This window comes from Cetorhinus maximus, chromosome 3 (genome assembly GCF_964194155.1).
Source record: "Cetorhinus maximus chromosome 3, sCetMax3.hap1.1, whole genome shotgun sequence".
NCBI classification, from domain to species: domain Eukaryota; kingdom Metazoa; phylum Chordata; class Chondrichthyes; order Lamniformes; family Cetorhinidae; genus Cetorhinus; species Cetorhinus maximus.
In genome coordinates this window covers 29218533-29233324 of record NC_135881.1, presented here as the reverse complement: position 1 = coordinate 29233324, position 14792 = coordinate 29218533, and the positions used below count along the sequence as shown (strand labels likewise).

General features: G+C 42.1%; 1 protein-coding gene across 6 annotated transcripts in view; it reads right to left on the bottom strand.

The window, feature by feature from the left end:
* The window catches only part of dync2i1 (dynein 2 intermediate chain 1), a 140346-nt gene that overhangs the window by 10737 nt on the left and 114817 nt on the right, over positions 1-14792 (bottom strand). For all 6 annotated transcript variants that reach the window (XM_078537262.1, XM_078537269.1, XM_078537275.1 and 3 more), the window contains one exon: positions 1685-1736. In XM_078537262.1, coding sequence (XP_078393388.1) covers positions 1685-1736 — 52 coding nt within the window. The remainder of the gene's footprint in view (positions 1-1684; positions 1737-14792) is intronic.

The window sequence follows — 14792 nt, the reverse complement described above, 5'->3', positions numbered from 1 at the left end:
CTGGCTATATTGCGTATTTTCAGCTAGGACTTCCAGTCCCAGTTGCAACAGAAATGGGCTTGCGTACGTTCACCAGGGCAAGACCAACAAGTGTAGATGAAGATGGACAAAGAAAGGATATGCCCTCTTTTTATGACAGTAGTTGCCTTATACAGGTAAGTTTTTAAAGGTCTCAAGTCTTTCAATGAGTGAGGGAGTAGCTGGGTCAGAGGGGTAGTCAGGTTGGGGGTTATCAGCTTGTGTCAGTGGGGTAGTTGACTCAGGTTGGGGTGGTGGTCAGGTTGAGTGAGTGGATGGGTAAGGTCAGTGGGGGTAGTCGGAACGAGGGGATGGTGGGAGAGTTGGGTCAGATCAGTTGGGTGATTGGGTGGGGGTTGGGTTATGGTGCTCAGTTCAATTATGCTGGCTAATCACCAAGTTACTTCCAGGGTAAGTATTCCAGGTAAGTCCAACATATCTGGCCAAGTTTCCAAACTGATGTTTTAGAGACATTCGCGGAGGGCCCTGGACAATATACATCAGCCCATTGGAAGTTTAAACTTTCTAGTCAATTACAGCGCGTATGTGTGCACCAGGACATCCACAGGGTCCTGATGCACAACGCCAACTTAAATCCAGATTACACTGCTCTGGATATCGGAAGATTCAGGTCATCCTTTCTATCGAGTCCCTCCAGGGACCTTACCAACTTTAGTGATCTCCTCCTGTCTTACATTTCTATAAGCAGTATTCACTCTCCCAGCAGCAAACCTCTTGTTCTTTACTTCACCCCAAATGCCCATGAATTTAGGCTATACGCCCCTGCTCTCTGAAACCTGCCTCTGAACTTGAACCACCTCTTCCCATTTTCAAAAATCCTTCTCAAAATCCCTCTTTTGGACCATTCCTTTTGTCCCTCAACACATCCCAATTTTCCCTTTACCCCCTTTTCCTCAGCAATCGACCACTTGGTCCTCCTTAACAAAAGAAGGAATGTATTTATACAGCACTTCTTGCGATCCCAGTGTGCCCCAAAGCACTTTACAGCCAATGAATTACTTTCAAAGTTGCTATTTTTTTTTAAGGCAAACTCAGCAACCCATTTACACAAAACAGGATCTCACAGACAGCAATGAGATAAATGACTATTTAATCTGTTTTTGATTATGCCATTTGAGGGGTAAATGTCACCCAGGACAATGGAAGAATTCCTCTGCATTTTTTTTTAAATAGTGCCATGGGATCTTTTACATCCCCCAGTGGAGCAGATGGGCCTCAGTTCTATGTCTCATATAAAAATGAAGCACTATACTGAAGTGTAAACCTAGGTTATGTGCTTAAGTCCTGGAATGGGACTTGAACCCATGACTTTCTAACTCAGGTGAGAGTTTTAGAACAGAGCTACGACTGACACGTCAATCTGATTTTCTGTTCAATTATTTTTCCTACTGCCCCATATTTCATACTATTAGTGATCGTTGTAAAAACCCTTCTGGTTCACAAATGCCCTTTAGGAAAGGAAACCGGCCATCCTTACTTGGTCTGGCCTACACGTGACTCCAGAACCATAGCAATTTGGTTGACTCTTAACTGCCTTCTGAAATGGCTGAGCTACTCAGTTCAGGGCAATTAGGGATGGGCATCAACTACTGGCCTTGCCAGCGACATCCCATGAAAGAATAAAGAAAAAAAATAAAGAACGTACCCAAATCAGTTAACGAACCAGCAAGATTTGCCTTTTGGAGTTCAACCACTACCTGAAAGAACAAATAATTTAATTTATATAGCACCTTTCACTACCTCAACAACAACGCTCATTTATAAAGCATCTTGAATATAGTAAAGGATCCCAAGGTGTTATCAAACAAAATTTGACACCATACCTCATAAGCCACATTTTTAGGACAGATGTTCAAAGCCTTGGTCAAAGAGTTAGGTTTTAAGGAGTATTTTAAAGGAGGAGAGAAAGAGAGATAGGGAGGTTTAGAGAAAGAATTCCAGAGCTTAAGGTCCAGGCAGCATTTTTCAGCCAATGAAGTACTTCTAAAGCAGTGGTATTCACTTCCATTCCACACTCGTCTTCCTGCAACCTGCTTGCTGACCCTCCTGCTTGCTGCTTCCCTTCCTTAATCATCTCACTCACAGCTATTCACCCGTATCCCGAGCCCTCGCTCAGAGCAAGGATTCAGGAAAAGGGAAGTTAGCAAGTGGAAGGGGGACAGCGAGCGGGAGGGACAGCAGGAGAGGTTGGGGAGAAGGAGAGGCAGTGAGCAGGAGGATCATCACAGAGGAGAGGCAATGAGCAGGAGCCAAGTAGAAAGAATAAGTTAGGAGTTAGTAAGTTTTTAAAAATTTTAGTAACTTAACACTGTATTTCTTAAACACTTGTACATTACACCTGAAAATCTCAACAGCATACTCCTTGTTCTGCTTTAATTTCTACCCAAGAGTTCCCCCATGCTTTACAGGACCTTGAGGGTTCTTTCACTGCCCCTGGGGCGAAACCAAGGTGTGCCACAGCTCTCAGGAATTCACTTGGATTCTCCTCAGTGTTCCTACTATTTGCCAACATACAAGATTTCTTTGGGTCCATCCACTAGCATCCAGCTAGGCGACCCTTCAATGTTCCTTAAGCACTTCACAATTGTGGACTCACCAGCTCAAACAAGGGCCTCCCTGCTTTCTTACTCAGCGACTCCAAAATCAGAGAACTTCCTCAGTTTCTGATAAACCTCTGTTATTGGTCTACAACTCCTGGAAGATTTCTCTCTCTCTCCCCTCATTTCAAAGCTGCTTTCAAGCTGACTACCTGTTTATGTAAAAAAAAAACACAGATAACCCCACCTCCCTGCAAAAAACCTCCCTGCAATCTATTCCCATGGCAACATGGCACACCTGGGATAGATATTTAAGTTAATCATCAACAATTCCCAAACCTTCCCTTTATTTTGGGAAACCAGAGGAATAACAATGCCAATATGGAGACAGGAAACTCCACCAAAAAACTTAGAGAGGGGTTAGGTTTGCCAACTTCTAACTCTGACCTTATTAAATAAATATAGGCCACCTTTATAATTGCAATTGTTTTAAGTTTGTTTACCAGCTTCTCACAAGGTACTTTTTTATTATCTCACATTTAAAAATTTCAATCCTCAAACTAAAAGTTATATTCCTAAAACACATGAACCATAAAATTTAATTTTCGTAACAATATCACTGTTCTAAAGTGTAATGGTTGTTGTAGGGGAGCACAGCAGCCAATTTGCTGAAACTATGGTCTCATGGGGTAAATGGCTAGATGATTTGTTTCGAATGATGTTTGCTGAAGAAAAATTGTCGGGCAGGACACTGGGGAAACTCCCCTGACTTTTTACATCCATAAAAAGGGCAAACATGGCCTCAGTTAAAAATCTCATCTGAAAAATTGGATCTTCAGCAGTGTATCGCTCCCTCAGGATTGTACTGGAATGAAGCTTGGATTACGTGCTCAAGTCCTGGATGCATCCTGAATCCATGACCTTCTGACTCAAAGTCGAAGATAACCAGACAATAGAAAAGCATGAGAGGCTCATGATGCACTTGCAAAAAACTATATTTATAGTGTTAAATGAATAGAAATTCTGACAAAAAGCCTGTGTTCAATCTATTGATATTAACCTATCCTTTCAGATGCTACGGGGTTAATTTAAACCCCAAAACAGTGGGTTTGGCCTACCAACTTCTGGTTTGCACAGAAGGAGGGGTGGGTGACCAATCTGCTTTCAGAAGAATAATCCTTCGTGTAAAAGTTTTAATGACGCTGTAAACTTCAGGTTTTATTTCATTCCTGCTTTAACACCACCAGCAGGGTTTCCCTAGACTCAGGAAACCCAGTATCTGATGGGAAGTGAGGACTGCTGGAAGGAACAGATAAATGCAGTTCCTGCATTACTTCAAGCTAGAAGGAGCAAAAGTGCTTCAACCGTTGAAGCGATCTTGTTAACCTCCCTACAATTGGGCATCCAGCTCCAAACTTTCCAACCTCTGACTTGCCTTTCCAGCTCCTCCATTGTCTCAAATGCCCCAGTCCCCCTACCTGACCCATGGGCCTGAATCTTCGGCTCGGTGAGCAGGGACGGGGCGTCCCAACGTCACCGCACGTCATTTAGATTTTCAGTTCAGCAGGCTGCTCGCTCACCGAACTGTCAAAGGCCTATTAAGGCTGTTTAAACAGCTTTAAAATAGTTTAAACTAATAAACTGTGCTGCCCATCCAACCTTAAGGTCGGCGGGGGGCAGGCAAAGAGCCCAGGTGGCCTTCGCATTTTTCATGGAACCTCATCCATGGGCGGGATGAGATTTCATGAAGTGTTTATAAATTGAAGAAAAATTTTTATAAAAATTCATTGACATGTTCCAGCTCATGTGACACAGTCACATGAGGGGACATGTCTTAAAATATTTCCTTTTCTTTATTAAAATTTTGGGAACTTCAACTAATCTCCCTGAGGCAGCTCTGTGCCTTGGGGAGATTTCTGTGCTCTTTCGCGCACATGCAGGCCCCAACTCAGTGAAAACCCCCCAGGCCCACACAGGGAGTGCTCAGCGCTTCCGGGCACGTCACGTAAAACAGCGGCGCGGATCCGATCAGGGCGCCAATCGGGTCCGCGCCCACGCCCGCTCAGTCCCCCCAACAGGGGGAAAATTCTCCCCATGGTGTTATGACCGATGCAATTGGTAATGTGGAGTTATTTCAAAATCCCAGAGGGAAATGTTAAACAACTGTCATAACCTATAATTTTAAGTGTTATGTTTGAGATGCAGCTCTAAATTCAGGAACCCTATTCTCGAGGTTTTACATTAAACTAAATGAAACATTTTATTAATTTACACAGGTTAAAATATATGTGCACGTGGTTACAAATGACTACTATCATAACTTTTAACAAATTCCCAAACTAATCTCCATTAAGGCAACAGCAACCCAGACTTAACCAGACACCAGGCAAAGCATTTTCACCTTACGAATTCAAAATGAGGTTCCTTCACTTTGGTTGCTGTGGAGCCAGTTGGAAGATTGCAGCTGTCTTTTGGTCTCACATTGCCTCTGCTCTGTACACCCAAAAACTGCTGAAGTTATACCTACCACCACTGATTGAATTCAAATTCTCATCATCTCACCAGCCTCTTTGAACTTTACCTTTTAACAATGAAACCCCTTTCATAGCACCAATTTTATTAGTAATATAAACATATTGCTTGTTAGCTGCTAGAAAGGTGCCAGTTTTCACTCCAATTCTTGAATGCTCTATTCAAAAAATGCAAATGCATGATTTCTCCCTTACACATCACAAATTAGTACCCATCAAAGCACCCAGACTAGCTGGCTTTAATCCTATTAAGACACACCCGCAGACTAAACCCCTTATTTTAAAAGAAAAAATATATACATTAATAGCTTCATGACATCCCCTTCCTTATCAGAAAATGAACCGTCATAATTCTAAAAGACGGCTTCATTTTAATAACCCATCTCACACTATCTCCTATACTCTTTACACTATTACCAGATGCATGCATTAACATAACAACATATGTATACACAAGTCCTTGGTATCAACAGAATTCACTACAGTTCAGTGTCCAGTTTTTTTTTAAATGTCCCAATTTCCTTTAAGCTTCAAACTCTTGATAATGCATCTGCGAACAGATTTTCTCTTTCAGCTATCTGTATAATAAGTAGATTAAATGGCTGTAATAAGAGACTCCATCTGAAAAGCCTTGCACTTTTGTCTCGAAATTTGTCCAAAAACATCAAAGGATTATGGTCTGTATAAACAATTGTTTCTGATGAATTGTTTGCAACATGAATTTCAAAATGCTGCAATGCAAACACCAAACTCAAAGTCTCTTTTTCGATCGCTGAATACCTTCTCTGTTGTACATTAAGCTTCCGTGAAAAATACCCTATTGGTTTTTCAATTCCAGTATCATCTTGTAACAGAACAGCTTCAATACCTATATCGCTTGCGTCAATGGCCAACTTGAATTGCTGGGCATAATTGGGTACTGCCAACACTGGTGTCATAGTTAATACAGTTTCAAAATATCGAATGACTTCTGACGCTCGTGTCCATTGAAACTTCTTGTTCTTTTTTAATAGTTCAGTCAGTGGAGCAACCACTTGGCTAAAATTTGGTACAAATTTCTGATAAAACCCACTCATGCCCAGGATTCTCAAAGCTACTTGTTTTGTTGTAGGCACTGGGCCTTGAATTTCGCATCTCTCAGAGCCACCTTATCATGTCCAATGGTATTGCCTAGATATGTGACTTGCACTTTTGCAAATTCACTTTTATCCAAGTTCATCAACAAATTAGCTTCTTGTAGTCGAGTAAATAATTCATCCAGATGCTGTAAATGCTCCTCCCACGTCTGACTGAAAACAATTAGATCAATATAAACCGCACAATTGCTTAGACCCGCAATTATTTAGTTTGTCAGTCTTTGAAATGTTGCAGGTACATTCTTCATACCAAATGGCATGATTTTAAACTGATATAGTCCACTCGGCATTCTGAAAGCTGATATCTCCTTTGCCCTCTCCGACAATGGTACCTGCCGATATCCTTTCAGCAAGTCAATCTTTGTCATAAATTTCGATTGTCCAACTTTCTCAATGCAATCCTCCAACCGTGGTATGGGATATGAATCTGCTTTTGTCACCACATCTTGGCTTTCAATAGTTCACACACAGCCTTTGTGTTCCATCCGGTTTCGGTACCAGTACAACAGGGAAACTCCAGTCACTGCAATTAGACTCAATGATATAATTTTGAAGCATGAAATTAATTTCTTTTGTACTTGTGATAACTTTGCCGGATTTAATCTATAAGGTTGTTGTCTCACTGAAGGTGATATTTCTATACATACATCATGTAAAGCTAAATGTGTCTTTCCCAACTTATTTCTACAAACAGGTGTGTGTGACTGCAATAGCTTTTCCAAATCACTTTGACACTTGTTTGGAAGGTAACTCAATATTGCATTTAAATTTTTAAGCACCACCACATTATCCAATTTGATTAAAGGAAAATCAATTTCAGAGTCCTGCACTTCAACTTCTTTCTCATCATCTACCATCACTAACCTCTCTTTTTGTTCCTCTTCCCTGTCAAAGTATTTTTTTAAGCATATTTACATGACACAACCTCTGCTTTTTTCTTCTATCTGGAGTATTTATTAAATAATGTACTTCACTGAATTTCTTTTCAATCCTGTAAGGCCCACTAAATCTTGCATTTAATGACTTCCCTAGTACTGGTAACAAAACTAGTAATTTCTCTCCAGAAACAAAACAGTGAATTTTAGCCTTCTTATCTGCTTTCACTTTCATCGCTTGCTGTGATATCTTTAAATGTTCCCTAGCCAACTCACATGCTCCGTTCAATCTTTCCCTGAAATTTGATACGTAATCCAGGTGGGTAGTTTCTGAATTTTGACCAACCAATTTCTCATAAATCACTTTCAGTTGTCCCCTTACCTCTTGACCATAAACTAGTTCAAAAGGGCAAAAACCAGTCCATGCAGGAGCAGCGTCTCTAATAGCAAATAACAAAAATGGAATTCCTGTATCCCAATCCTGTGCATAATTCTGACAGTATGCTCTCATCATAGTCTTAAAGTTTTATGCCATCTTTCCAAAGCTCCTTGTGACTCCGGATGATAAGCTGTTGACTTAAACTGTTTTATCCCCAATCTGTTCATTACTTCCTTAAACAGCTGTGACATGAAATTTGACCCCTGATCTGATTGTATTTCCTTAGGTAAACGATATCATGGGAAAAATTTAATTAACTCCTTCACAATCTTCTTAGTTGTAATATTTTTTAAAGGCATCACTTCAGGAAACCTGATCGACACATCCATTATTGTTAATAAATACTGATTTCCACTTTTAGTCTTAGGGAGGGGTCCTACAGAATCAATCATGGCCCTGGTAAAAGGTTCTTTGAATGCTGGTATTGGGATTAAAGGCGCCACAGCTTAATCACTGCTTGTGATTTTCCTGTTACTTGACATATATGATAGGTTCTACAGAATTTGACTACATCCCTATGCAATCCTGGCCAAAAAAAACCTCTGTATCTTTTCCTGTGTTTTCCTAATTCCTAAATGTCCCCCCATTGGAATTTCATGAGCAATCCTTAGAATCTCATTTCCTACCCTAATGAGATAACAATCTAATGCACCTCCCTGCAGCTTTCATTTGCTGAGACATGATCCGACCGCCACTTTCTCATTAATATAGTTCCTTGAAGATAATAACATACTTGAATACATTTTGCTTCGGTTTCTGAATAAGCTTTCTGATATAACTGTTTTAATTGCAAATCTTTTTTCTGTAACTCCACTAACCTCTTTGAGTTAAACACTTCAACGGAACTATTCTGCATTCCTTCCTCCTGAACAATGTTATCAATACAGCGCCAGCTAATTGAATTTCGCCACCTTCTTCTTGCCTTTGAACTAACTGGTTATCTTGTTTATTTTGCTATTCCCGGTGGGCCTTTGATCTCATTATAACACAGTCAGGAAACAATCCAGGATGTTCCTTCTGGATCACTCACATTTACAATCCAGCGATATCATTACGCAGAATAAATTGAACCCCTGCAGTGGGAAATTTTTCCAACTCTCCAACTATAACCTCACCTGTCTTCCATTTGCTCTTTAAATTTACCTTCCACAATGGAATAGATTTAGCATCTCCATGAACCCCACTTATTATTAACAAAAACAGAATTACCTGGAGAAACTCAGCAGGTCTGGCAGCATCGGCAGAGAAGGAAAGAGTTGACGTTTCGAGTCCTCATGACCCTTCAGCAGAACTGAGTATAGTTAGGAGAGGGGTGAAATATAAGCTGGTTTAAGGTTTGGTGGGGGGGGGGGGGGGGGTTGTAGGGACAAGCAAGCAGTGATAGGAGCAGATAATCAAAAGATGTTGCAGACAAAAGGATCAAAGAGGTGTTGAAGGTGGTGATATTATCTAAGAAAATGTGCTAATTAAGAATGGATGGCAGGACACTCAAGGTACAGCTCTTGTGGGGGTGGAGTGGAAAGACTGACAAGGTATTAGTTGTAATACCTTGTCAGTCTTTCCACCCCACCCCCACTAGAGCTGTACCTTGAGTGTCCTGCCATCCATTCTTAATTAGCACATTTTCTTAGATAATATCACCACCTTCAACACCTCTTTGATCCTTTTGTCTGTGACATCTTTTGATTATCTGCTCCTATCACTGCTTGCTTGTCCCTACAACCCACCTCCCACCCCCAACTTCTCCCCACCCCCCCCCCCCCCCCCACCCCCCAACCACCTTAAACCAACTTATATTTCACCCCTCTCCTAACTATACTCAGTTCTGCTGAAGGGTCATGAGGACTGGAAACGTCAACTCTTTTCTTCTCCGCCGATGCTGCCAGACCTGCTGAGTTTCTCCAGGTAATTCTGTTCCTGTTTTGGATTTCCAGCATCCGCAGTAGTTTTTTGTTTTTACCCACTTATTATTACCTTCTCTTGTAGCACTCCCTCTGAACAACAAATATCACCATCCCACAACATTAAGGATTGACTAGCCCCTGGGTCTCTTAAATTTTTAATATCTTTACCTACTCCACCCTGTACACATGGAAAGACTTTCCCTTCGCATCCAAAGTCCTTAAACATTTCTGCAACCTGCTCCTCGGAATTCTCGAGTAAACTGTGGACACATTCCCACTTCTTTACCTTTCACTGATTCTCCCTGTTTCACCTGTACACAAACCACTGGTTTCTCCTGTGCCTGAACCTCAGAACCCACAGTACCTTTACTTCCAGACCTTTTCTGTACTCCAATAATTCCTACAGATTTTCCCTGCAACGTCTAGCACACTGACTTTGAAACTTTGAACAACTGTCATAACCTATAATTTTAAGTGTTGTGTTTGAGATTATTTTTTAATATATCTGTTCATGGGATGTGGGCATCACTGGCTAGGCCAGCATTTATTACCCATCCCTAATTGCCTTTGCTCAGAGGGCATTTCAGAGACAACCACATTGCTGTGGGTCTGGAGTCACATGTAGGCCAGACCAGGTAAAGACAGCAGATTTCCTTCCCTAAAGAACATTATTGAACCAGATGGGGGTTTTTATGAAAATCGGCAATGGTTTCATGGTCATCATCAGACTTTAATTCCAGATTTCTATTGAATTCAAATTCCACCATTTGCCATGGTGGGATTCGACCTCAGGTCCCTGGAGCTTTACCCGGGTCTCTGGGTTACCAGTCCAGTGACAATACCATTAGGTCACCGCCTCCCACCAGATGCGACTCTAAATTCAGGAATCAGGCTCGAGGTTTTACATTAAACTGAATGAAATATTTTACTAATTTACACAGGTTAAAATATATGTTCACACGGCTACAAATTACTGTTATCAAACCTTTTAACAAATTCCCAAACTAATCTCCATTAAGGCAACAGCAACCAATAGACTTAACCAGGCAAAGCATTTTCACCTTACGAATTCAAAATGAGGTTCTTTGACTTGGTTGCTGTGGAGCCCGTTGGAGGCTTGCAGCTGCCTTTTGATCTCACATTGCCTCTGCTCTGCACACCCGAAAACTGCTGAAGTTATACCACCACCACACTTCACCTTTTAACAATGAAACCTCTTTCACAGTACCAAATTTATTAGTAATATAAACATATATATATATTGCTTGGTAGCTGCTAGAAAGGCGTCAGTTTTCATCCCACTTCTTGAATGCTCTATTCAAAAAATGCAAATGCATTCTATCTCCCTTACATATCAAAACTAGTACCCATCAAAGCACCCAGACTCGCTGGCTTTAATCCAATTTAGACACACCCGCAGACTAAAACTCTTATTTTAAAAGAAAAAATATTTTTCAAAATGGGCCAAAGGGCCTCTTCTGCACTGTGTGACTCTGTGATTCTGTGAAGCAGAGCCAAACAGAGCCTGGCAGAGCCAAACAGAACAGAGCCAAAAATATTATATACATTAATAGCTTCATGACACATGGCCTCACCCTCAATCTTGCATCCACAATTTTATTCCCAATCTTCCATCCACAATCTCCCTAAGGACACTTGATCTCCCACCCAACCCTTTTTGCTCTTCTACACCCCTCCCCAAACACACAATCTCACTCTCTTGTACACTTCCACTCCACAGCTGCAGCAAAACGGAGAATATAAAAACTGAAGAAGCCGTGGAGTTAGAAATCCAAGGAATCCAGTTAAATCATCGCTTCTGGGTTACCCAGCCATAACATCTCCACCCCACTATGCGATTGTGCCCCAGTAAATATTGGGGCCCAATATACTTGCATTTTTGTTTTTAAACTGCATTTTCTATTTTCCATATTAGAACTATATTTTTTTTTTGAGATTATTAGTTTCAAGAAAACCTTTTCTTCACATTCATAAGCATTACTGAATCATTGGCTTTCAAAGCTATTTCTCAATAAATAAACACCATTGAAAATAATTAGGCAAAAACAGCTGCTTTTATACAGATGATTCCTTCACATCACTTTGGTGCCACAATTCCCACTGTCTTACGTTCTATTTCCTACTGTATTCCTTTGGCCCACAAAGTTTCTACTCCTGCTACACAGGTTTGTCAGGATAAAGATCACATTATCCTCTACAACTATTTTATCTTTTTTAAAAAATCCTTTCTAAATAATAGCAGATATGCTGCACTGCAGAATTAACTGCTAAAATTTATTTAAAAATATTAATTAGCTGAGTGAGTCAACAGCTTAAATAATTATGAAATATTTGATTCATGGTTTGTTAGAGTAGAGATCCAGGCCTACAACGGTGTTTTTTCTCTTTTTTGATTATTAGCTGTCAGGATTTTTGCAACACTGAGGAGACTGCCTTTATTGTCCCTAGTTGCCTTAAGTGGTAAGGGGGTTCTCCTTGAACTGTTGCAGTTCTTGTGCTCCTGTACAGTGCTAGGCAAGGAATATTTTTATATTGCTGGGTCAAAATGCTTAAATAGCAAGTATGTCCATATCAGTATGGTATGAGACTTAAAAGGGAACCTAGAGCTTTGTTACTCTTGGAAATAGAGATTGCAGAAGTAACTTACTGCCGTATTAACCATGGTGAGTTTTCTACAGTGCATCCTGAAGATAGTGCAGTGTAGCTGAATAGATGGTAGGACCATCTGTCCTGGATAGTGTTAAGTTTCTTCAGTATTGTTGCAGTGAGATGAGTCATCTAGTGTGGTCTCACTCTCCAGCTCACTTTCCATGTACTCTTTAATATTCTTCTTCTTCAAACAATCATCTAATTTCCTTTACATAAATAATACAGCAAACTTTTTCATGCTAGGGTACCACTCTTCAATTATCATCCAAATATTCATGAATTGCAAACTTGTTCTCCAAGTTATATTCTCCCCAAATTGAAAGTGAACTAAATTACAGTGAAGGCATCTTTTTTAAAGAAGCAGTGAAGGTCACCCAGAGTATCACATTTTAAGGACTAGTCAGTCTAAACAATGCACGTTTCCACCAAAATCAAAGCCTAGGTTCATATAAACATCAGAGTAAGGCTGACAGCTCATTAAAAAAGCTATAAACATTATCAACTATTTATAATGGGACTCACGCAACAGCAAAGATCAAAATAATGGTTTGAGGACAACTTCTCTTGGGAAACATGGGAAATTTGTTGAAAACTTATGTAGCTAGTGCATCACTTATTCACAGTGAGGGGGTGTCATTAACCAATTTCAAGAAATCAGGTTTTAATTTCCATGTAATACAGCAATTTGGAAAATTGCAAAAATAATTAAATTGTAGACAATTGTACTGAAACAACTAACAAGATTACTTAAAGATTAAAATGAATTACTACAGAACAACTTAAACTTGGGAAAAGTATTTGGGGTGCTCTTCCAAAAAAAATACATCCTCAGAAAAATGACAATTCTTGGGAATAGGGATGAAATAATGGGCAGAATTTTCTGGGTGACATCCGGGGGGGGAGGTGGCGGGGCCGCATGTCAGTGCATAAAATGACGGGCGGTGATGTCGGGCAAGCATCCCGACGTCACCGTGCACCATCGTGATATTTCGTTGGGCGGGCACACGATGAAGTGCAATGCGCGCCCGCCATTAATTAAAGGGCTAATTAAGGTCCTTAACTCGGCAATCGGCACTGATTTTCAGGCACCCGTGCGATCTTTGGCTCGGCACATGGGCGCAACGGGCAGGCGGGTAAGCGACATTTTAATAAAACTCATCCACGGGCGGGATATGAGGGCTCAGTGGGGTTGTGAATCTGTTCTGTGAAGTATTTATTGTAGAAAGTGTTTTAAACTTGCCTGTGTGATCTGTAGCAGTTTAGAACGAATTCCAGCAGCTTTCTGTGTATTTTGAACCTTCAGCTCAGCAGTGCAGTCAGTAATCTTTATCGGGCCTGCAGCTTTCCAGAGGCCTCCCTTTAGCCTGGGTATGGGTTCTGACATCTCCACTGGAGGCTGCTCCTCTGAGGGGGGAGGGCTAGAATAAGGAGGAGGCCAGGAGTGGACAATCAGCCTCCATGGGAGCTGCCATTGGGAGTATAGGCGCAGGCACATGGGGCGCTGGGCCAAGAGGTAGTCCAAGGTGAAAGGGGCCACAGAAAATGCCACTATCCTGCTGCCAGGGCATACAGGTGGAGAAGCAGCTACCTCAATATGTCGGAGGTGCAATGCCGAAGGAAGCTCCGACTGTCAAGGGAGGCAGTCAGCTATGTCTGTCCGATGATTGGCCCTGAGATCTCTCCTGTGTGGGCAGACACCCCATGCCAATGGCTCTGAAGGTCACAGTTGCCCTCAACTTCTATGCCTCTGGCTCCTTCCAGGGCTCGGTGGGTGATCTTTGCGGTGTCTCCCAATCAGCTGTCCACACTTGTGTCAAGCAAGTCACAGATGCTCTGTTCAGCCGTGCATTGACCTTCATCCACTTCTGCTGTGACCAGGCAAGTCAGGCACAGCGAGCCAGAGGCTTCGCGGCCATTGCTGGCTTCCCCCGCATACAGGGTGCAATAGACTGTACACATGTGAACATCAAGGCGCCAGCAGGTGAGCCCGGTGCCTTCGTCAACAGGAAGGGATTCCACTCCATGAACGTGCAGATAGTGTGAGATCACAGGATGCTGATTCTACAAGTCTGTGCAAGGTACCCAGGCAGCTCCCATGATGCCTACATCCTCAGACACTCCCAGGTGCCGGGGCTCTTCAGTGCTCCGGCTCAGCTGGATGGCTGGCTGGTTGGTGATCAGGGCTATCCCCTCAGAAGGTGGCTCATGACGCCTCTCCGCCATCCAAGAACAGAAGCTGAGCAGCGCTACAGTAGGAGCTATGGCTCCACAAGGGTTGTGGTGGAGAGAACCATCGGTCTTCTCAAGATGCGCTTCCGGTGCCAGGACCACTCAGGGGGCGCACTCCAGTACCCCTCAGATCGTGTCTCAGTGATACTGGTAGCATGCTGCATTTTTCACAATCTTGCGCTGGAAAAGGAGGGTGCAGTGGACGATGAAGACCTTGATGCAGTGGATGCAGCTGCACACGATGACTCCAGCAGTGGTTTGGAGGTTGAGGGAGCACAGGGCAACGATGAGGGGCTGAACGCTGGCCCGGCACTACATTAAGGAGGCAGGGACACCCGGGAGACTTTAATCCAACGAACCTTCAGCTAGCTCCACACAAATGGATCTGGAGGACCACCATTGCCTGGCGCATCCATACGCAGCACTTAACTG